General features: G+C 45.9%; 1 protein-coding gene across 5 annotated transcripts in view; it reads left to right on the top strand.

The window, feature by feature from the left end:
• Window positions 1–21,799, top strand: part of LOC120375032 (glycerol-3-phosphate dehydrogenase [NAD(+)], cytoplasmic-like) — a 52,787-nt gene that overhangs the window by 10,137 nt on the left and 20,851 nt on the right. For 2 of the 5 annotated variants that reach the window (XM_039495591.1, XM_039495592.1), the window contains exon 3: window positions 20,207–20,484. The exons of 1 other annotated variant lie outside the window; for it this stretch is intronic. In XM_039495591.1, coding sequence (XP_039351525.1) covers window positions 20,207–20,484 — 278 coding nt within the window. Of the gene's footprint in view, window positions 1–7,826; window positions 7,991–20,206; window positions 20,485–21,799 lie in introns of all 5 variants that reach the window. 2 more of the 5 variants (XM_039495593.1, XM_039495594.1) reach the window with 2 other exon arrangements.

Below are 21,799 nucleotides of genomic sequence, written 5' to 3'. Positions count from 1 at the left end.
CTCTTTTTTCTTAAACCCAACCTTAGTCATACAGACATAGGGTCAAATGCTGCTCCCATTTACACTAGTGTAAATATAGAGTTGCTCAGTTGATTATGTAACTGAGTGCCATGGCAGAATTTGTCAGCAGTTCACTCTGTGTATGAAACGTCCCTCTTTTCCCCATTCCCCTTTCACCTCCTTCAAACTCAAGTTCTGCAGTATTTTCAGTTCTGCTTAGCATTACTCATTGCCACGCTCTGTGCACATGCACCACAGCATCAGCACATGAGCCTTGCATGAAAATATAAACGGGACTTATTCAATGTGTTGGGAAGTCTTAGCACTGAAGCCAGTCCTTCTGTAGGATTTCATGCTTGGCAACTTAAGTAGCTCTCCTCACAAAAAAAGCACAGTCTAAGCAAATGGGCTGTGCCTGTGCCCAATGGTGTTATGCAGAGACTGGGGGCAAAAGAAATCCTTCCTCTAGTCTATGGAACAGCTACTTTATAGCTACTATTGCAGCTTCTGAGGTAACTGAATTCCCACCATGTGTGTATGTGTTTGGGGAGGAGGTTTGCTGCTGGAACTACATGATGATGGGGTCTCACATTGATGTTTGCATGAGGATTCAGCAAACACTATAGGTGAATATGTGTATGCAAGGTCAGACCAAAGTGAGAACTACAAACATGGTGCAGGTGGGACAAACAAAACCATCCATGATCATTGTAGGTTGTTCATGTTTTTCAAATAAGGTTTTAATGCACTTTCCTTCAAAGCAGCTAATGGAAACATGACAAATCTGCCGCTGCCTAGCTTTGTCATGGGCTGTTGTTTCCCAGTTGCTGGGGTCAACCTGAAATGCTTTCAAGTTTGACTTCAGTTTATCTTTTTATCATTTGTACTGGCCCCAATGAGAATGGGTTGCTTTAACTGTCTATAAAATATGGCCTTGAGCATTCTTGAGTTGGCTATACCAATGAAATGTCCAGGCCAATGTAGCTGAGCTTTTATGAGCATGCTTTGAATGGCAGACATCCGACAACGATTAAGAATTTAGATATTGGGAATCCTGTCTCACCATTTGACTCAAGAAGCAACCAGACTGAAGACAGCACATATGACACTGGTCAAGTTTCCTAATGTGGTGGCAGTATGTTGTCCGTGTCTCACAACTATATAGAAGTGTTGTAAGCTTGACTGCCTAATAGACATTTAGTGTAATGCTTATTTCGATGCTGCTATCATTCCATAGGCTTGATGCCCCGATCATTCTATTCCATCGTCAATTGTGGTATTCTATGACAACATACTCCCTAGCTAGGAAAACTATTCCATTGACTTGAGAGGAGCATTGCTGATCTTAATAATTGGGTAGACATGCACATCCCCCAGCACAGGCTGGTATAGTACTTCAGTTTTCTTTAAGCTGATTATGAAACCAAAATAGCTGACTGCATGAGCAAAGTGATCAGTTAAAAACTGATTGTCATCGAGTGAGCTACCAGTGCAGTCATCAGCAAATAAAGGTTTCTTAATGAGTAAATCTGTCACTTTCATGTGAACATGGAAGCATTGCAGACTATAAAACTTCCCACCCATGTACAACTGGATAAATACTTCTCTGTCAAAGTCATAAAATGCATCCATAAGCATAGCTGGAAAAAAGGATGGAGAAGACTGTGGGAGTCAGCACACAACCTTATTTGGTGCCATTAGTGACTGGAAAGGAGTGTGATACCTTGCCATTTTCCACCACCCATCGTGGAAGGACCGAATGACAGAAATTAACGTAGGAGGACATCCAAAGATGAACAAAAAGTTGCCAGATTCTCTCATGATTTATAGAGTCAAAAGCTTTAGCTAAGTCAACAAACCCTGTATAAAGACCATGGTTTTGCTCCTAGCACTTTTCCTGAAACTGATGGGATGTGCAGATCATGTCTATAATGCCCTATCCAGAACAAAATCCATACTGAGACTCAAGGAGGATGGTTTCCACAAGATAGTGTTAAATCTATTCCGTATGACCTGTGCAAGAATTTTCCCAGCAATTTTCCCAGGAAAATACCACAATGATTATCACAGTTTACACTACCACTCATGTTTATAGAGGTGCACAATGTTGGCATCCTTGAAATCCTATGGCACCGTCTCTTGCTCCCAGATAATACGGAAGAGCCACATGAGATGTCTTGCAGTGTGGTAGCCGCTCTGCCTATAGATCTTTGCTGGAATGCCATCTGGTTCATCTGCTTTCCTTTTTGACATTTGCTTGATTGCTGTGATAGTCTCATGTAAGGTGGGGGCTAGTGCAAGTGCTTCTTTTAATGGAAGTTGCGGAAGAGCATTAATTGCTTCCTCAGAAATGTTGGAAGGGAGATTGAGAAAGGAACTGAAATGTTCCATCCATCACTCAAGTATTTCTTTTTTGTTAGTTGAGTCAATTTTCATCCAGTGACCACACAGGGGTTATCTGATTGCACTTGGGGCCATACACAGCACAGAGGCCAGCAAAAAAAGTTTTTGGTATCATTATGGTCTGCTGCCAGTTGTAGCTCTATACTTTCTTTTCCCACCACTGGTTTTTCATTTGCCAAAGTCTGATCTCAACCGTCTTTTTGGCTCAATGATATGCAGTCTTCCTAGCTGCTGGATCCTTGTCCTCTGTGTAAGTTATATAGATAACATGCTGTGAGTTCAAGACCTGATATATTTCAGGGACATTCTCATCAAGCCCATCATGATGTTTCCTCTGAATGAAACCAAGAACTTCATCAGCCATATTATATGTTTTGTCCCAAAAATGTTTCCAAGCGGTCTCAGCAACCACGGTGGCTTCTGTAATTAAGGAAAATGCTTCTATGAGTTTCTGTTGGATCTTAGACTGTGTATCACAGTTTTCCAGGCTGAAAAATTGATTTTCTTCACAAGTTTGAGTCACTATCTATGCTGCTTGAGAAGAATACAGAGAAATATTTGACTTCTCACGAGTCTATGGTTCTGACTTGCAGTCTGGCCTCTCCTGACGTGAGTGAGCCAGACGTCCCTGAGATCTCTTCACCTACAGATCATATGCCAGTGTTTTGAACCAGGGAGCATCCAGGTCATCTTATACTTGTTGGTGATAACTAGATTGTACTCAGTGCATTTTGAAAGTAATAGCAAGCAGTTAGAGTACATATTACCTATTCTGTGACGACCTATCACATTGCCCCATGATGCATAGTGATGACCAACTGGGGCATTGAAATCACCTAAAATGATAAGCTTATCATTACATGGGACCAACCTGATGATGCTACCGAGAGTTTGATAGACGCCCTCCTTATCCTCACCTGGATGGATCATTGCCAATGCGTATGCTCTGATGACAGAAGCATAACAAGGCCTATACAAACGAGCATAAGTTTGTCATTAACACCCTTTGGCAGTGACACAGGTTTGCAGGCCATTGAAGAGCCAATGGCAAATCACACACCACAGCATCTACGTCCAGTCTCAGATTTGCCAATCTAATAAAAGGTGTAAAGAGAATCACTCCTAGCTGTGACTCGCCAGCAAGTCTCGGCGCACTGAGTGAAGCCAATAGCTATGTTGTACTGTGCCCAACTATGCCCAGGTCCATCGCCTCTGTCGAGGCACATGAAAAAATTCCAAGTTTCAACATTTATTTGGGTTTTCTTTATATTTAGACTGCAGCAGACAGATGCAGAATTCTGACAGAACAAGTATTTTTTAGAGATCTTTTTCCATCCCCTTCCCCAGTTCAGGAGAGCAGCCATGTCTCTAGATAGGGCTGCTCTGACACACAGGACAGATATGAATATGGCATCTGCTTCAGTCTATGACAAATGACCATCACTCCCAGGCCACCTATGTACAGGATTGTGACTCAGGAGCTGCTGTATCATCCTCTGCCTGTCCCCATCACCACAGCACTTAGATTAAGAGGTTACAGAGTCAGCCTTGTGTTGCTGAATCACCTGCACGGTGATTGGATTATAGTGGAAAAGATGGGTGCAGTTCCAGTCCCACTCTCTCATCAATGCAAGCTACATGCCATACTGGTGCAGAAATTGCAATGAGTAGGGTGACAAACCCGGGTACAGATGTAAGTTCAGAATTCCTTCTCCTAGCAACTGCCGTTGAGCCCTCATAGTTCCTCCATATTTCCAGAGTTATTTCTGGAGGGACCATTGCATGCCCCTATAGCAATGGTGGGCCACCTGCAGCCCGCTGCTTCCCGCAGCTCCCATTGGCCGGGACCGGCGAACCGTGGCCACTGGGAGCTGCAGAGGGGGGGGGGGCTGTGCCTGTGGACAGTCAACATCAGCAAAATGTCTCACGGCTCGCAATCAGATTACCCCACGGGCCGCAGGGTGCCCACCACTGCCCTATAGGTTGTAATTGGCTGCCGGCTTATTTGATGGCAGCCTCCATTCACCATGTCCAGTAACATCTTTGGTCATCTGTGGCATTTTATAAGGGCAGCAGCGCCGCCACCGTGCACTGCTGTCAGATTGTCTGTACCTGCTTATTCAACAGGTTTCCCTGCTTATATCACAGCTACCTACCATATTTGGAGAGTGTTCTGCCACGCACAACCTGCAGATGCCTTCAGTGGCAGATGACGCTGCCCCTAGGAAAGTCACCCACATCTACATAGTTGCAGATCAGCTGATCATGTCCCTTCCTATCACAACCCCCCTATATGTGCTGTCATGGATGTAGTTTGCCAAACTCAGTTGCACGGCATGTGAAATGCATACAATCCCCCTGCACCCCTGCATGGGCTGCCAGAATTATGCCCCTACACTTATACAGCAGAACCTCACATTCCCATTGCATCTTATGTCTTGTGGAGGCAGGATTTCAGGATGACTTTTAGGTCCCCTCTGCACCACAACTACAACCTGGTTACAGAACCACAGTTAGGTACTATCTACACTATGGCCTTTAACCGTGTTGTCACTGGGTTAGGGGCAACTATGTGGTGGCCAGATCCCTAGACGCCATTGTAGCCAGTCTAGATGAGGCCTCCCACATAGTCTGACGTTGTCACTTAGTTGTGACTCCTGCTATTGGCAAAGCACCTCCCCAGAGGCCAGCAGTGATTTTGGAAGCAAGCCCAGTTTTTAAATTGGCAGCGTGTCAGTGCTGTTGTTAACAGATGACTGTGTGTACAGAGCCTTCCTTTTGGCTTCCAGCCTCTGGGTGCTCCAGTCACACAGGAACCCTCCCCTGCCCTTTGCACTTATACACATGCATACGTTGGCGGATGGGGCTTTCCCAAGTCTCCCTTTGTGTGGAAAGGCCAAGCCACTCTTGCACAATGTGAGCGTGTGACTGAAGGATGTCAGCTGAATTTGCTAATTTTGCACAAGCTAAGGAATTTGCTGCAGCCTTCCTCCTGAACTTTGCAGCTCATGAAATGACTGTTTCTGTTGAGGCAAAAGGGATCACTTTCTTCCATGATCATAAGCTCTGTAAAATGCTTTGACAGGGAGGTGTGCTGTGAGCAGAGGGACTGGAGCCAGCTGCTGCTGAGTTCTAATCCTGGCTCTGCAGCTAATTTACCCATCAGCTTTGAGTAAGTCACTTTTCAGCAGTGCTGAGCACCCCCATCTGCAAGAGCTGGCAAAGGCAGTACGTCTGCAAATGAGGCCACTGGTGTCAAAGTTGAGCCCTCTAAAGCTGAAATGGCCAGGATTGAAAATATAAACTATAGTGACTTTGGTCTGATCCTGCAAGGTATTGAATGCTCTCAGCTCCCATTGAAATCAATGGAGAGGCTAAGTTTGTCTGTAGTAAGAGTGGAGGCTGCTCAGCATCTCTTGGAGGTACTCAGCACCTTGCCCAAAGTCTTCCTTAATTCTCCCCCCTGCAACATAGGGATAATAACATTTAGCACCCTAACAGGAGGGTTGTCGTCACATTCCAGGGTGCAGTCATGACCACTGAGGAGTTCTGTCACCACTTGCCCTGTAACCTGGGGTACCCCACAATGCTTTGCTGCTGTCGACCCCAAACTGGGCAGCTCACTTACAGCAAAACAGCAGGTCACATCCTGAGTGTCTGTGTACAGATGCAGCCTGCCAGCACGCTGCAGTCACATGCTGGCTTCCACCAGCCTTGGTTACCATTTGCAGGGTGACTCCAACACACAGCCCAAAATGTTCTGCACTGTCCAGCCCTTTCTTGGACAGTTCGATATTTTAGGTCCATCGCCCCTGTAAGGGAACAATATCCAACAGTTTGCTACTTTAATTGGAGTTACCCAAATAATTCAGTTTGAATGCAACACTGGATTCATTTTGATCAGGGGTGGCCAACCTGTGGCTCCGGAGTCACATGCGGCTCTTTAGAAGTTAATATGCGGCTCCCTGTATAGGCACCAACTCCAGGCTGGAGCTGCAGGTCCCAACTTTCCAATGTGCCGGGGGGTGGCTCACTGCTCAACCCCTGGCTCTGCCACTGGCCCTGCCCCCACTCCACCCCTTCCTGCCCCCTACCCTGAGCCTGCTGTGCCCTTGCTCCTCCCCCTCCCCCTCTAAGCCTCCTGCACACCACAAAACAGCTGGTTGGGAGGTGCAGGGAGGGAAGGGGAGGCACTGATCGGTGGGACTGCCAGTGGGTGGGAGGCACTGGAAGCGGGGGCAGAGCTGATGGGAGGGCTGCTGACGTATAAATGTGACTCTTTGGCAATGTATATTGGTAAATTCTGGCTCCTTCTCAGTCTCAGGTGGCCACTGCTGATTTTGATTAAAGAATAAAACAAGTTTATTTAATTACAAAGAGATAGATTTTAAGTAAGCCCAAGGCACTAAAGTCAGAAATGCTTACAAAAGAAATAAAGACAAAATGCTTCCTAGTGCTAAAACTTAACAAAGTAGACTTGGTTCAAGATAATATCCTTACCACATGCTCCCAGCAACAGGGCTGACCAAATTTCAGGTCAGGATCCCTCCCAAAGTCAAATGACTGGTTCTTTTGCCTGCTTAGGTGTATGAGAGAGAGAGAGAGAGAGCGCTACCTTGGCGAGTTTTTGCTCCAAACTTTTACAGTCCAGTGCCCTTTGAAATGCATTTTCCTGAGGGTCACCCCTAGATAAACTTCATTCCTGCTGTGAAGTTGGAGTCATGGTGTCTCACAGTGAAAGAGGGTCCATGCTGCTGTTTGCTAAAATGTAGATCCATCTGTTTTTGCCCCCCTTCTTTGCCAAAAAATGGCCACTTGACAGGTGATTGCCCAACTTTAGTGACACCTGATACATGACACCTGACACAAGTCACAACCTGACATTCAGACATGTTTATCCCCCAGCTGCACACCAGTTCTCACGTATGCCCCAGAATCCTTCGCTTCTAAAGCTTTAGAGAAGATCTGGTGTAATTGTTGGCATCATGAAGAGGGCCAGTGTTAAATAATTAGGCAAAGTGACAACAGTGGAAACACAAAAAGCAGAAACAAGCTTGCAGTCCTTCTAGACAACTCATAGCTTCCCACTAGGCTCCATGTCCTCCATGATAAATAAGGCTCTACATTATTCAGAGCTAACTGCAGCATTTTATATCAGCCCTGATTCTCACACTGATTTGGAGACACCTGTTGGGAAGATGACTGGCTGTTGCATGGCATGTCATAGAATCTCAGGGTTGGAAGGGACCTCAGGAGGTCATCTAGTCCAACCCCCATATCAGAGATCATTCCTTTCACTCTCCTTCCCAGGTTTCCTTGGTACCCTCGTACTTTTTCTACCAATGCCAGGTGATTACCTTCTTAAGTATCTCCTCCCATGTAGGGGATCATTGCACCCATAAATCTTTTCTCTTTTTGACTAGTTTTCAGTGTGTCTATTTCTGCAATGACTTATACCTCAGATTTCGTCTGACATTGCCACTGGGTTGAACTAGGAATAAGGGACGAGGAGGCTGTGAAAGAGAGAACCCATTTACACATCAATAATTTCAGGAGCTAGCAAACATGTCAAGAGAAAACAAAAAAGGTAAAAGATTTTTTGCTTGAAGTGTGACAAGTTTTAAGTTTTCCCCAGAAGGAAAGTCCTTCTGTGGGGCTTGATCCTGCATAGTTCAGGGGTACAGAGGCAGGGTTAAAATATGAGTGGACAAGGAAGCTCAGAGGATTCCCAATCCCACAATAATGCTGTGTGGCCAAGCTGCTCCTGCTTACTAGCAGGAATGAGGCAAGAGAGGGGAATGCATAGCACCGTTGGCTTTATGAGGCTCATAAGCTCAAGTTGCTGCAGACCTGCCCATTCTCCACCTATATGCCACCCATTTTTCCCTTGCACTTCTGAGAGAGAGTGGGGGCAGGATTTGTAAAGATATTTAGGCATCTAATTCCCAATGAGCATTAAGCATCTAAATGCCTTTACATATCTGGCCCTGGAAGCGCAAGGAGCTGGAGAATTACTTCTGGTCCAGTAGTTCTTACCCTGCCTTTGTGCTGGAGTGCCACAACCTGGCACATCCCTCTGTGCACCAACCAGAGACTTACAGAATCAACAATCTAATACCCAGCAACTGGTGAGCCATCTATACATCCATGACGTAACAAGGCTGAGAAAACTGCAGTTTGAGTTTCAGGCTGTTGTGATGGCATTCTTCCATTTCAATTCTCCAAAGCGGTGGCTCTGAACCTTTCCAGATGACTGTACCCCTTTCCGGAGTCTGATTTGTCTTGCATTCCCCCAAGTTGCACCTCACTTAAAAACGATTTGCTTACAAAATCAGACATAAAAAACCACAAGTGTCACAGCACTCTATTCCTGAGAAATTGCTGACTTTCTCACTTTTATCACACAATTATAAAATAAATCAATCGAGATATAAATATGGTACTTCCATTTCAGAGTATAGTATATAGAGCAGCAAAGTCATTGTTTGTATGAAATTTTAGTTTGTACTCACTTGGCTAGTGCTTGTTATGTAGCCTGTTGTAAAACTAGGCAAATATCTAGATGAGTTGATGTACAGCCTGGAAGACCTCTAAGTACTCCCAAGGGTCCGCGTACCCTGGTTGAGAACCATTGCTCCAAAGGGTTCTCCAGCACAGGGAGGAGACAGCAGCAGATGTTTCCAATGTACAAAACAAGCAAAAGGAAAAAAGTCTGTTTTAAAATTCTGCCTTGTCCCAGGGTTTTCACCTATGTGTGCATGCACACACGGACACACTAAGGGGGAAGCAGACCACATGAACCAGCTGCAGTGCTGCCAACTCCTATTATATCTTTTGTGAGTCGTATGATTTTGCTGCATTTTTTTCCTTCATGTGATCTCTCAGGAAGTGCCCGACAGCTCAGTATTTTTGGCTGAATTACAGTGGATGCTTCAGTGGCCTGTGCCACTAGAGGCAGCTGTTGGTAGCCTGAGCTGCAGGTGCTGGACCTCCTGAAGAGGCTTCCCCTCCTGTGGAGAGCCAGGAAGCAGCAGCCCATGTGCCGCCCACCTCCCACTCCCCCAACTCTCCTGCATAGTGCTGCATTGGGAACGTGAAGGCTGGGAGAGGCAAAGGTGAGCAATGGGGTCAATGCCTGGTGTAGCTAGGAACAGTTCTGGATTGTGCACTGTGAAGGGGATGTAAAGTTAAGTGTAAAAACGCATGTAACACAAACTCTCCTTGCATTAGTCTGAAGAACACCAGACCCCTTGCAAGGGGAATTCAGCCAGAACTTCACAGTTCAAACACTGAGGTCCTGGTTCTCCTCCCAGTTACAGCAAAATTGGGCCCGTCATCCGTTGTGCACACTCCCTCCTCTCCTGGGTGCCTCTCTAGGAAATGGGGTGAGGGATGAGCCACTTTATTAGGAAGCACCCCATTGCTTCCTAAGTCGCAGAGGAGCAATAAAAGACAAAGCCCTTTTCTGTTTTGCATTCTGTTTCTAAATCTCTTTGAAAGTTAATGCACTTTTATTAATATCTAGATTAAATTTACCAGTCACTGAGTGAATTGAGCTGCCTCAGTCACGATCCCCTCCTTCCTTCCTAAAAGCTTTTCATGACTTGCTGCACTCCTACACAGTTTTGCAGAGTGGTTCCTATGGCAATGTTGGTATCTATCCATTTGCTGTACATCTCCCATTATGATGTTTATCTCCATGTCATCTGTGTTCAAGTGCAATTTCTAGGTACATCACATCAGCCAGGTCAGTTTGGAAAATCAGTCAAAACCCATTCGTATTTTTGGTAGGCAAACCTGTGTTTCCTGCTGGTTTGTGCTCGATTGATATGTTGTTGTATCAGCTCCACTTAAGGAAGCTTGCTGCTATGCTCTTTCTGTTGCCAGCTGCTCTATTTCTTCTCCTTACCCTGATCAACTGAAGTTGTAATTGCATCGTAACTTCAAATGGTCATCTCTTCAGTCTCATCAAGACTGGTGCTGCCTACAAGCTGTTTGTGCTCAGATTCTGGGGAGTCTTCACAGGTTTGTTCTAATCAGATCAAATGTTTCTTCAGCTTTTCATTCACAAGTGCTGAATGCCTTGCCCTCCGACAGGACATTTTCCTTGAAATGCCATAATACTCCTTTTTAATTTGTACAGAATTCTGTTTTGAATAAAGAACTAACACTGAAGTAATATTGACCACAAACTTTACTTGTCCTGAAAATGTTCTCTATTGTGTTAGAGCAAGCACCAACATGGCACGTGGAACTCCAGCTTCCATTCTTCTCTCGCTTTTTGGATTGCTTATAATTTTCTCATTAAATTTTCCATGCTTGGTCTTCTCTACAAATACATTTTTGGGGGACCCTGAGGAAAATCAGATAAACAGTTTTTGAACCATTCAAGTGGTTTCTCCATATGTTTCAATCAGAACCTGAGCACCCAACCAACTAAAATGAGTGAAGCTAAAACCTTCAGACTTGGTTTTTGTTTTGTTTTTTAAATAGATCCCCCTAGTCATTACTCTCATAACTGTGTTGGTTGTTGGGGCACAGTCACTGATGAGCAATCAACCAATTGTCTCCACCTCTGACAATTTTGTGTCAGTGCCTGAGTCTCCGCAAAGTCCATTCCTGTCCATTCTTTTATGTCGCCAGTCCATCTCTTCTGTCTACTTCTTCTTCTCTTCCCCCGTACTGTCCCTTGGAGGATGATCTTGGATAGGCCAGATGATCTTGTTACATGGCCATACCACTTCAGCTTGCGCTTCTTCACGGTCGTCAGGAGGTCTTCATATGACCCCGCCAGGGCCGGCTCTACAGTTTTCGCCGCCCCAAGCAGCACACCAAATTGCCGCCGTGGGCGGCAGGGGCAGTCCATGTGCCCTTAGGGTGGCAGGCGTGTTTCCGCGGCAGCGGCAATTCAGCGGCAGCTTCTATGTTTAGCTGAAGCCACCCGGACAGCTAAACATAGAAGCTGCTGCTGCCGAATTGCCGCCGCGGAAACGCGCCTGCCGCCCTAAGGGAACACGGATTGCCCCCACCGCCGGAGGCGGCAATTCGGCGCGCTGCTGGGGGCAAAACAACAGGGAGTGCCGCCCCTTGCAGAATGCCGCCCCAAGCACCAGCTTGGAATGCTGGTGCCTGGAGCCGGCCCTGGACCCGGCGCATTGGGTGATTATGTTGCTGACCTCTTCATTAGTGATGTGGTCGAAGTAGGAGATGCCCAAGATTTTACAGAAGTATATCATCTCTACTACCTGTATTTTCCATTCAAGTTCTGCTGTAAGGGTCCATGTCTCACACTCATACAGACAAATGGCAATGACCAGTGCATGCAGCAATTTCAGTTTGGATTCCAGGGAGATGTTCTTATTCCTCCAAATTGGCTTTAGCTTTGCCACTGCTGCTGCTGTTTGCTCAATTCTTGCCCGAATTTCTGCCTTGGATCCTTCATCAGTGATGAATACTTGAACTGTTTCACGGTCTCCAGCTCTTGTCCACTGATAGTGATATGTGAGCTGATCCCATCACGTTTGTTTGTCATCAGCTTGGTTTTCTCTGCACTGATTTCCATGCCATATTTTGTGGAGGTTTCATCCAATCGAATCAATCCCCTTGGTACCTGACAAAAATCAGGTCAGTAGTTTTAAAGTTACAAACATTTTAGATTGTAAGCTCCTTGGGGACAGGAGCTATCATTTATTCTATATTTGCAGTGTGCCTATCACAATGGGGCATCTCACTGATTGCAGCCTTTAGATACTTTTTTTGTTTTTAATAAAGCCTATCCTATCTCACAGAACTGGAAGGGACCCTGAAAGGTCATCGAGTCCAGCCCTCTGCCTTCACTAGCAGGACTATGTACTGATTTTGCTCCAAATTCCTAAGTGACCTCCTCAAGGATTGAGCTCACACCCCTGGGTTTAGTAGGACAATGCTCAAACCACTGAGCTATCCATATAAATGTTTAATAATAATTTTAAATCAGGTCTAACCATTAGAGCAGAATCACGTTGTAGATCCTTCATGCCCCTTCACCCTCTCCTATGGGAGCCTCTGGAGGAAGTGTGCATTTCAATTTTATTTAAAATCACATTTCAAGTAGAGCTGGTCAAAATTTTTAGTGCAGAAATTTACCTACCCAAAACATGATTTAATTAAAACTGAAAATTTTCAAGGGGACATATCAGTTCTGATGGAAAATGTTCTCTCTCTCTCTCTCTCACACACACACACAGTACCAAAATGAAAATGTTGATTTTTTAATGTAATTTCTTGTGATTTCTTGGTTTAAAAAAAGAACGACTGACAATGCCAATTCAAAACTGTTTTTAATTTAAAATTTCTTGCAGGAAAAATATTGGCTTTCTAACCAGCTCTAATTTCAAGTGCACATTTGTTAAGGCTGTTCTTACATTGTTGCTGAAGCTATCCGTCTTGTAAGGTCTTAGGCTGAATTGGTCCTTATTCATCAAGGAACTTACTTAAGGTCAGCTAAGGATGCCTCCATGTGCTCTGCTGCGGCTGGGAGCCTATTATTCTTATAAACTCGGTAGGAGAGAGAACCCCCAAGTAGAGACCTTTCAGCAAAAACCTGCTTGTTAAAAGAACTTGAAAGCTCTGCAAAAGGAAAGCAGTAGGACCTGATCAAACAATTGACAAACATGGTTGATAAAGTCAGAGTAAGCTACCCAAGCCAAATAACTCTAGATTTCTCTTTCTCTCATTAGAACACACTTTAAAAAATAGTTTAAAACAAAAATTAACTTTCTTCAATGCAAAGTTAAGGTTGAAATATTGAGCGCTCAGGACATTCCAAGAGTGAACCCCTTGCTGTAGCCTTACCACTGCATTAACACTATTTATTTAAAATTTGCATTTAGCCCATGTCCACACTGAACCAGTGTTTACTTTCTCATGTTTGCTGATACATTCCATTGAGTTTTAACCGCTTATGTTAGTAAAATGCATCCATCTGCTGACAACATCCTTGGGGCAAAATCCTGGTTTTACTAGTGTGGGGCATATGCTGGGGGAGGAGCTGAGTGAAAGTGGCAGCAGAGTCTAGCAACACATGACTCTTGCTATGCAGCTGCTTCTTCTCCTACCCTTGCGGGAGTTTTCATCTAGTCTCCAGGTTGTATTAAGCATCTCTGAGCGCCAATGCTAACCTGCAGCCATCAATGCGGGCCAGCGGCAGCACAGAGATTCCTCCTTAAACTGAGAGAAATTAAAATACATGTTGCACTTTCATCCCTCTATTTCCACTGGACATTCTGGCTCATGGTTCATGACAGTAGTTCCTTTGAAGGCACCACAATTGCTTGGGTGAATCAGGAAAGTAGGATCTAGCCCTCTGTTTTCTTTTCCAATGTAATTGTCCTCTATCTGTTTCATCAGTAACGGATACTTACCGGAGTAGTGGTAGTGGGGCAAGGGGTAGAGAAAGATTATTTCCTTTCACTGAAACACAGCCCTGCATTCCTGTGCTTGAGGCTCCAGAGAGTTCTGGGTGCCACATTCCAGGAAAGATGTGGACAAATTGGAGACAGTCCAGAGAAGAGCAACAAAAATGATTAAAGGTCTAGAAAACATTGACCTGTGAGGGAACATTGAAAAAATTGGGTTTGTTTTGTCTGCAAAATAGAAAACTGAGGGGGAATATGTTTTCCAGTACATACAAAGTTGTTACAAGGAGGAGGGGAAAGAATTGTTCTTCTTAACATCTGATGATAGGAAAAGAAGCAATGGGCTTAAATTGCAGCAAGGGAGGTTTAGGTTGAACATTAGGAAGTTTTTCCTAAGTGTCAGGGTGGTTAAGCACTGGAATAAATTGCTTAGGAAGGTGGTGGAATCTCCATCATTGGAGATTTTTAAGAGCAGGTTAGACAAACACCTGTCAGGGATGATCTGGATAATACTTAGTCCTGCCATGAGTGCAGGGGATTGGACTAGATGACCTCTCAAGGTCCTTTCCAGTCCGATGATTTTATGATTGGAGGGGAATGAATATAGCAACACAGCTTTACTTTGGCCTTACCTACACTATGTTACCTTGTCTGCTCTGGCATTTTTCTAAAAATCTCTCACTGTTGCAGCTCCACCTGCATCAGTGGCTGGAGCGCTGATGTAGACAAGGCACAGATATGGAGGTATTTCACCACTGTGTTGTTTAACCCTGTTCAGAGTAATGCTAAAGAGACCACAGGATGGTCTACACTAGCAGGGCTGTTTCCACTGAGTCACAGATTTTAAGGTCAGAAGGGACCACTGTGATCATCTAGTCTGACCGCCTGCGTAACACAGGACATAGAACCTCATCCAATGATTCCTACATCAGGCCCATAACTTCTGGCTGAGCTAGAGCATATCTATTTGGAAACCACTGGTGGGGCTACACTGATGGTAGCATGACAGTGAGAGACTGTAGGAAAAGGCCTATGCTAGCTTCAGGGAGTCTCATTTGGGAGATTCCCGTTACCTCTCCAACTTCTCCTAGATGTATATCGTTACAATTAAACAGGGCCTGAGCAGCTATTAAGACCTCAGGTCCATATAAGAGGCTGTTGCCTTTGTAAACTATGGCTGTTTAGAAGATGCACAATTGATTACCAGTGGGACTGGGTCTGATTGGAGAAGGTGGGGTAGGGGAGTCTCTATCTTCCCTTTGTTAAACAGACGGAGCTTTTATCTGCGTAATGCCCCAGTGACTTATGTTTGAGGGGTGTGTGCTTGTGTTAAAATTGTGTTAAAAACTGCCGAACTGGAATTAATTTGCAAACTGGACACCATCAAATTAGGCCTGAATAAAGACTGGGAGTGGATGGGTCACTACAAATAGTAATTTTCCCCTCTGCTGATACTCACACCTTCTTGTCAACTGTTGGAAATGGGTGACCTCCACCTTAATTGAATTAGCCTCATTAGCACTGGACCCTCACACACACACTTGGTAAGGCAACACCCATCTTTTCATGTGCTGTAATATATATACCCACTTTCTGTATTTTTCACTCCATGCATCTGATGAAGTGGGTTTTAGCCCACGAAATCTTATGCCCAAATAATTTGTTAGTCTCTAAAGTAGCACAAGGACTCCTCATTTGTGTTAAAATAGCCTTTCCGGATTTGATATAATTCCATTCAAGAAAAGAGCCTTCATCTTACCTCATAAAATAACAACCACAGTGTCTATCTCTGTATTCTGCAATTCCATGACTGGAAATTGCTACAGAACCCACCTCTTGCTGCAGTCTGGAATCTAAGCCTTCCATTAAGATAACTTTGCAAATGTGAACTAAGTGTAAATTGATGCAGTGCTGTCAGCAGACAGCCTGAAACAATAGTTCTGAACTGTAAATGGTCCCGATCATCTTGGTGGATTGGTGACATCACAGTCAAAAGATGGCGATTCAAATGTCAACACAGTGAAGTATTTCACAGCTGATCACTTCAGCAGTAGCATGCATCTAATGTCTTTACCCCCCAACCCCAGACTGCCACCCCTTGTCTTCCCAAGTGCTAGAGGATCCAGTTGTCCCCTATCTAGCTGCCAAAACCTTCAGCTTCCTCCCATGAATCTGCTGAATCAGCAGCATATTGAAAACTGAAACATGGGGCAGCATAAACACAGGAGCTACTGGACTGATTGAATTATTCATTTTTATAGTTAATTCAAAGCTGCTACCTTTTTAATCTAAATGAAACTGTCATAGAATTTCCAGTTTGCTGCACCAGAGTGCCATGGAAACTAGGGAATTTGTTATGTTGCCAGTTTAGATTTAATAAGTCACAGTGTCAAATAAATAAAACTTCAATGGAGTTAATTAAGACAGTCCATCCAGCAATACTTAATGCAGTACTATACAGAATATAGCAAAGGAAACATACATACCTAATCTGAGAGTACAAAAGTGAGGCCACCTACCTGAGTTCACTTCAGACAAACTCCCTGAAACTCATCTCTTGTAGACTGTTCAGAACAAAGAAAAGTCCTCTCGTGTTTGATCTTATTTTGAATCAATAAGCCAATGATATTTGTAATGAATGTATCACAGCTAGGACCACAGGTAGCTCTTAATGCTTAGACATTAATCCATACCTTAATGTTTTACTGAGACATTGATTACAGAACACATCTCCTAGCCTATTTTGTCAAGTACTAAGTTTATCAATTACAGAGCACTTATGAACATCCCTTTTCAATTACACCATTTTGTCCATTACAGCATACATCTGTAACAGGCATCTCTTTATATACTATGTATGTTCACAGAAAAGAGACCAAGAACATGAACTTTTGACTGAAGACTTATTTTCATGGTATCTGTTTTACATAATTGATAAGCAAAAGACATCAGTTCGACCATCCACTATTTTATCAATTGCAAAAGATATCTATAACCAAATCACTATGACAGAAATCATCTGGTAGAATAATTACTGATAAGCTAAAAGCATCCTTCAACAGATTACAGAAAGCACATGCCCCCTATCAGTTATAAGTAGTTCCTTTCTGGACATTTCCCTAAGGGTCAAGAGTTTAGAGTACAAAAGACACGCAATCTATTATTTAACAACACGCTATAGTCCAGCTAAAGTTCAGCTTATTCATAACACACTAGGATTAGCTAAAGTTCAGAGTACAGAGTGGATAATAACAGACAGGCGTACTAGGACAAACACGTTCATGTATCCAAAATAAAACACTCTTCAGAGTTCAGCCAGAACCTTTGGCTTACAGAAATGATTCGAGGGGGGTTGGTCAAGTAATCATGAGAGTTTGATATATGAAGAATAATGAAAGATTAATGTTTGCTAACAGGTGCACAGTTTAGATCCAGCTTGTTACAGAGAATGCTATTATTTTTTTATCATCTTAGTGCCTGGGGATCAACCCAAATCAGGGCCCCATTGTGCTAGCAACTAGGCAAACAAAGAGTAGTAGACAGTCCCTGCCCTGAAGGCCTTGGGGTCTAATACACGATAGACACGGAGTGGGGAAAGGGAACACGCAAGCAGAGTGAACAATGTGATGGCAGCAAATATTTAGGTCCATGGAGGTTAGTTAGGAGGGGATAAACTAAATGGAAAGACAAGGGCAGGGAGAAGGATGAAGGGGACAGGGCAAGTGAGAGGAGGGAGGGGAGAAAGATCTGAGCTTCAGGCATGGAGTAAAGCTGAGGTGAAGAGACTGAAAGGCAGGGGCCAGAAGGGAGTTGGAGCAAACATCCAGGGGATGTCTACACACTAGTAGCTGGGAGGGAGGCGTAATTCCTAGCATGGCTAGTCAGACATACCCTAGCTCTGCTCAAGCTAGTGCCTAAAAATAGCTGTGTGGCTGTGGCAGCACAGGCAACAGCCTGGACTAGCCACCCAAGCACAATCCCACCCAACCCCCTGGGTATATACTTGGGCAGCTCGTCTGAGCCACTGCCTGTGCTGCTGTGACCACATGGCTATTGTCCGGTGCTAGCTCAAGCAGAGCTAGTGTATGTATGGCCGCCTGGGCTGGGAATTACACCTCCCAGGTGCTGTGTAGATGTATTCCCAGTCAGCCCAGAACTGAGACCATTCACGGGGCCTTGATAATACAGGCCCCATGAATGGCCTTCCTCCTCCCTTGGTTTTCACGCCTCAACTGCTGGAAGAGGGCCTCATCCTCCCTGATTGAACTAACCTTGTTATCTCCAGACTGATTCTGGCCTGCATATTTATACCTGCCTCTGGAAATTTCCATTACATGCATCTGGCGAAGTGGGTATTCACCCATGAAAGCTTATGCTCCAATACGTCTGTTAGTCTGTAAGGTGCCACAGGACTCTTTGTTGCTTTTTACAGTAATAATAGTGTTACACACCTGTGTATATGAAAGGGTGGCCATGTGTCCCTGGTAGCCATGTGTCAGGGACACCCCCTGGTCAGTTTTGCAAAGTCTAGAGTTTGTCCTGGTTTGTGTAACCCCAAACAGATGCAGGTCGCCTGAAGGAGGCACCAGCCATTTGAACTGGTGACACTGACAGCAGGGCTGGCTGAGCACGTGTACCTCACAGACCACCCACAGGCCTGTCAAATGTTGGCAGCCTGCCTTGCCTCTGTGAGGCATTGTGGCAGCCCTCCTCAGCACACAGAGCCAGAAACTCACTGACTCAGGAAGGATACTGCTGCAAAGGCAACATATGCTGTCACATAGTGAACAAGGCTGCGGTCCCCTGCACTACAGGGAATCACAGGATTGTGGCAGAACACTGGGAAATATGAAAAGTCATGGAGATGTGAGAGAGAATGAAGCAGAGAGCTTGCAGGATTAAGAGAATGACAAAGCATGTGAGGGGGAGACAGGTAGATGCAGGAGGTTTCAGAGGTAACTATGTCAATTTTAGACAAAGTTACAGGTGGTCATGACAATAAAGGCACTAAAGAAATATCAAATTGGGACATGGCTTTGTATTCCCAAATAACCCTTTCAGTTCCCCTATTTAGCCCAAAGAACAGGAACAGTGCGTGTGCAGTGATGAGTCCTAGACAGAGATGTTATCATCTGAACCCAGCCCTCCAAACACAGACACTGCCTTTTACCTGAGTGAGAAAGGAAACAGATCATGATCTCTTGACAGAATTAAAGCTGTGAGCAAGTCCTCCAGTCTGGCCATGGAGAGATGTAACCTACCGCTGGCTTCTTACTGAGCCTATGGTTTAAGTCTGCAGCTCTTATGAAGTCTGTCTGTTGTCATATTCACCCACAGTCTTGCCGAAATCCTGAATATCACATCAGGTAGTGCTGCCACAGGAGAATCACAGAATCTAACACAGCATTCTTAACACGAACTTCTCCATGGAAGTCTTAGGGTTGCAGTGTCCATTAAAATCTGGGTGGCTCAGTCATCTGCAAACGCAAAATCAGACAGGGTGAAATTTGGGGACAGGGTGGTCTATTGGGTAGACTAGGGGACTTGTTCTGGATTCTTGCACTCTGCCACTGCCTCAACATGCCTAATCTTCAACAAGTCACTGAATCGTTCTGTGCCTCGGTTTCCCTACCTAGAAAATGGAGATGACACTGACCTACTGTATAGTGGGGGTTACAAGACTAAGGCGTTGTTTCCATGGGAAAGTTTTCTGGCATAATTTAAGATATGAATTTAAACAGTTATACCAGTGGGTGGTCGTAGCCCAATATAACAGTGGCTTTTCTTGGTTTCGCTTACCTTGCTTGGGAAGGGATTTATGCTAAAGGTGAAAAAGCCACTCTTCTCCAGGAGTCTGTCCCCACGGGGCTGTAGCTATCCATGGATAACTATGGGGGGCGGGACCCTTCCTGTTTAGACAAGGCGCTTGGAGAAGGCTTTGTGCCCCCGCCTAAGAGAGGCTATAGGCATGCAAATAATGTGTTATCCACACTTTGCAGCGGGGTTGCAGCCTTGTTGGTCCCAGGCTATTACAAACACCGTCTTCTGCCCTTTGCCTGGGCTTTACAGCGCCTCTTGTCCTGTCTATGCAATTTCGGGTGATCGCTTCAGCGCCTGCAGATAACCAGGCTCGGGGAGGCGGAGTTACACGTGGACTTTAAGCCTGGGTTTTGTTCCACGTACCCGAGAGCCGTGCTTTGGCGGCACATTGTGGGTGGGGTAACACAGATGTTCAGCCACGAGCGGGTTAAGCAGGGTTCCCCCCCGGGTGGGTAGCACGAGGCAGCTGCTTTGCACAGGGGCGTTTTGAACCTGGGACATTTCCCTCCCTTCCCGGGGGACAAAGGTGGGCGCCACCTCCCCACCCTGCCGCTCACTGGCACCTGCTCTCTCCCATTGGTCTCCAGGGGCCGCCTGCTGCTGCTGACACCCGGGGGAGCGGCCAGCGAGCGGGCTCTCGGGGCGCAGGCGGGGCTTGCAGGTTGGGGAGCGCTCACACCGCCCTCCCGCGGCCACACGCACTGACGGGCGGAAGATTGAGCAACGCGGAGGCACCGAGCCGCTGCTGCGCCACCGGGTTTCTGGTCGGTGCCATCGGAGACAAGCCCCAGCCATTGCCCCAGCAGGGCGCGGGAGCCGCCACCATGCCCGCGCTGAAAGTCTGCATCGTCGGCTCTGGAAACTGGTGAGTGGCGCCCGGAGCCCGGGAGCCGCGCTGGGGCTGCGCCGGGCGGGCTCCAGCTTTGCGCGGCGATCTTGGCGCTGTCTGTAGCCGCTCCGCGCCCAGCTGCTGGGCTCCGTCCCTCGGGGTGGGAAGGGCGAGGGGGTTGCAGCCTCGCTAGTCTCTTCCCCGGCGGGCTGGGGCCGAGCAGCGGAGACTCCAGTCCTGGAGCCTCGTTCCGCTGCACCAGAGCTCGTGTCTCTTGGCTGGAGTCCGGGGGGCTCAGTCCGTCGGAGCCAGGCTGCAGCGAGCTCAGCCCCTGCTCCCAGGCAATCCGCAGCCAGCTCCTGCCTCCCCTGCTCACGGAGCAGAAGTTTTACACAAAACCTAGCAATTCGAGTCGCCGCAAAAAAGTGACGCCCGGGATGGTTTTATTGGGGGGTGTATGTCCCGGCTGCACATTTAAGCCATTTCTGCCTTTGCAAAGCCACGTACTGCCCCATGCCAGTGTGAATCCGGATTAACTCCACTGAAGGCAGTGCAGCTAGTCCCGAAGCAGAAGCCTGTAGCAGAGCAGAGCAGAATTTGGGTGTATTGAAAAGTCTTCAAACTACCAGTTATACTGTGAGGCAATGGGGGGGGAGGGGCTTCTACCTGGGTTTTGAGATAACATTGAGGACTGCACATCACCTGAGCATTGGTTGGAAAGAGGCACATACACACACTGGGGCCTGATCCTTTGCCAGGCTGAGTTCATCTTGAGAGGTGCTGAGCTCTCCTAATAGCTGCTAGAGTCAGTCAGTGAAGGGGGCACTCAGGACTTTACAAGAAGTTGTTAACATCTCCCAGCCTTGAGCCCCGGGGCCCTTGAAGTCAGTGAAATATTTGGGTTGGGGGAAAAAAATTAATCTAGGATTGGGCTGTAAATGCCAGAAAAAGAGATGGTAATTAAACGATTCCAGTTACAAAACCAGGAACCTGTGGTCCTAAAACATGCCTAGTGAACCGTACAAGATCATTGGTCTTGCTTGGCTCAGAGCTCTGCTCTCATTTTGTTGCTCTTTCTACCCAGCCCCAAGCCTGACCTCCTTGTTTGGCTTGTCCACCTGTTAAGTTTCGTCTCAGACTGTAAGCTCTTTGTGGCAGGGACCGATGTTTGCTAGATGCTTGTACAGTGTCCAACACAACAGGGACCCAACGTGGTTAGCCTCTAGGGACTGCTGTAATCTAAATGTGAAATAATGATAAACAATGGGACGTAGTCAGAAAGCCTGTGACTAGTGGAAGAAGCTGTTCTTTACCTTTAGTTTTAGGGTTTCACAGTTGGGTGCTAGGAGAA

The sequence above is a fragment of the Mauremys reevesii genome, linkage group 11 (genome assembly GCF_016161935.1).
Source record: "Mauremys reevesii isolate NIE-2019 linkage group 11, ASM1616193v1, whole genome shotgun sequence".
Lineage (NCBI taxonomy): Eukaryota > Metazoa > Chordata > Testudines > Geoemydidae > Mauremys > Mauremys reevesii.
Note: the sequence above shows the minus strand (reverse complement) of the source record. Positions and strands in the feature narration are given on the sequence as shown.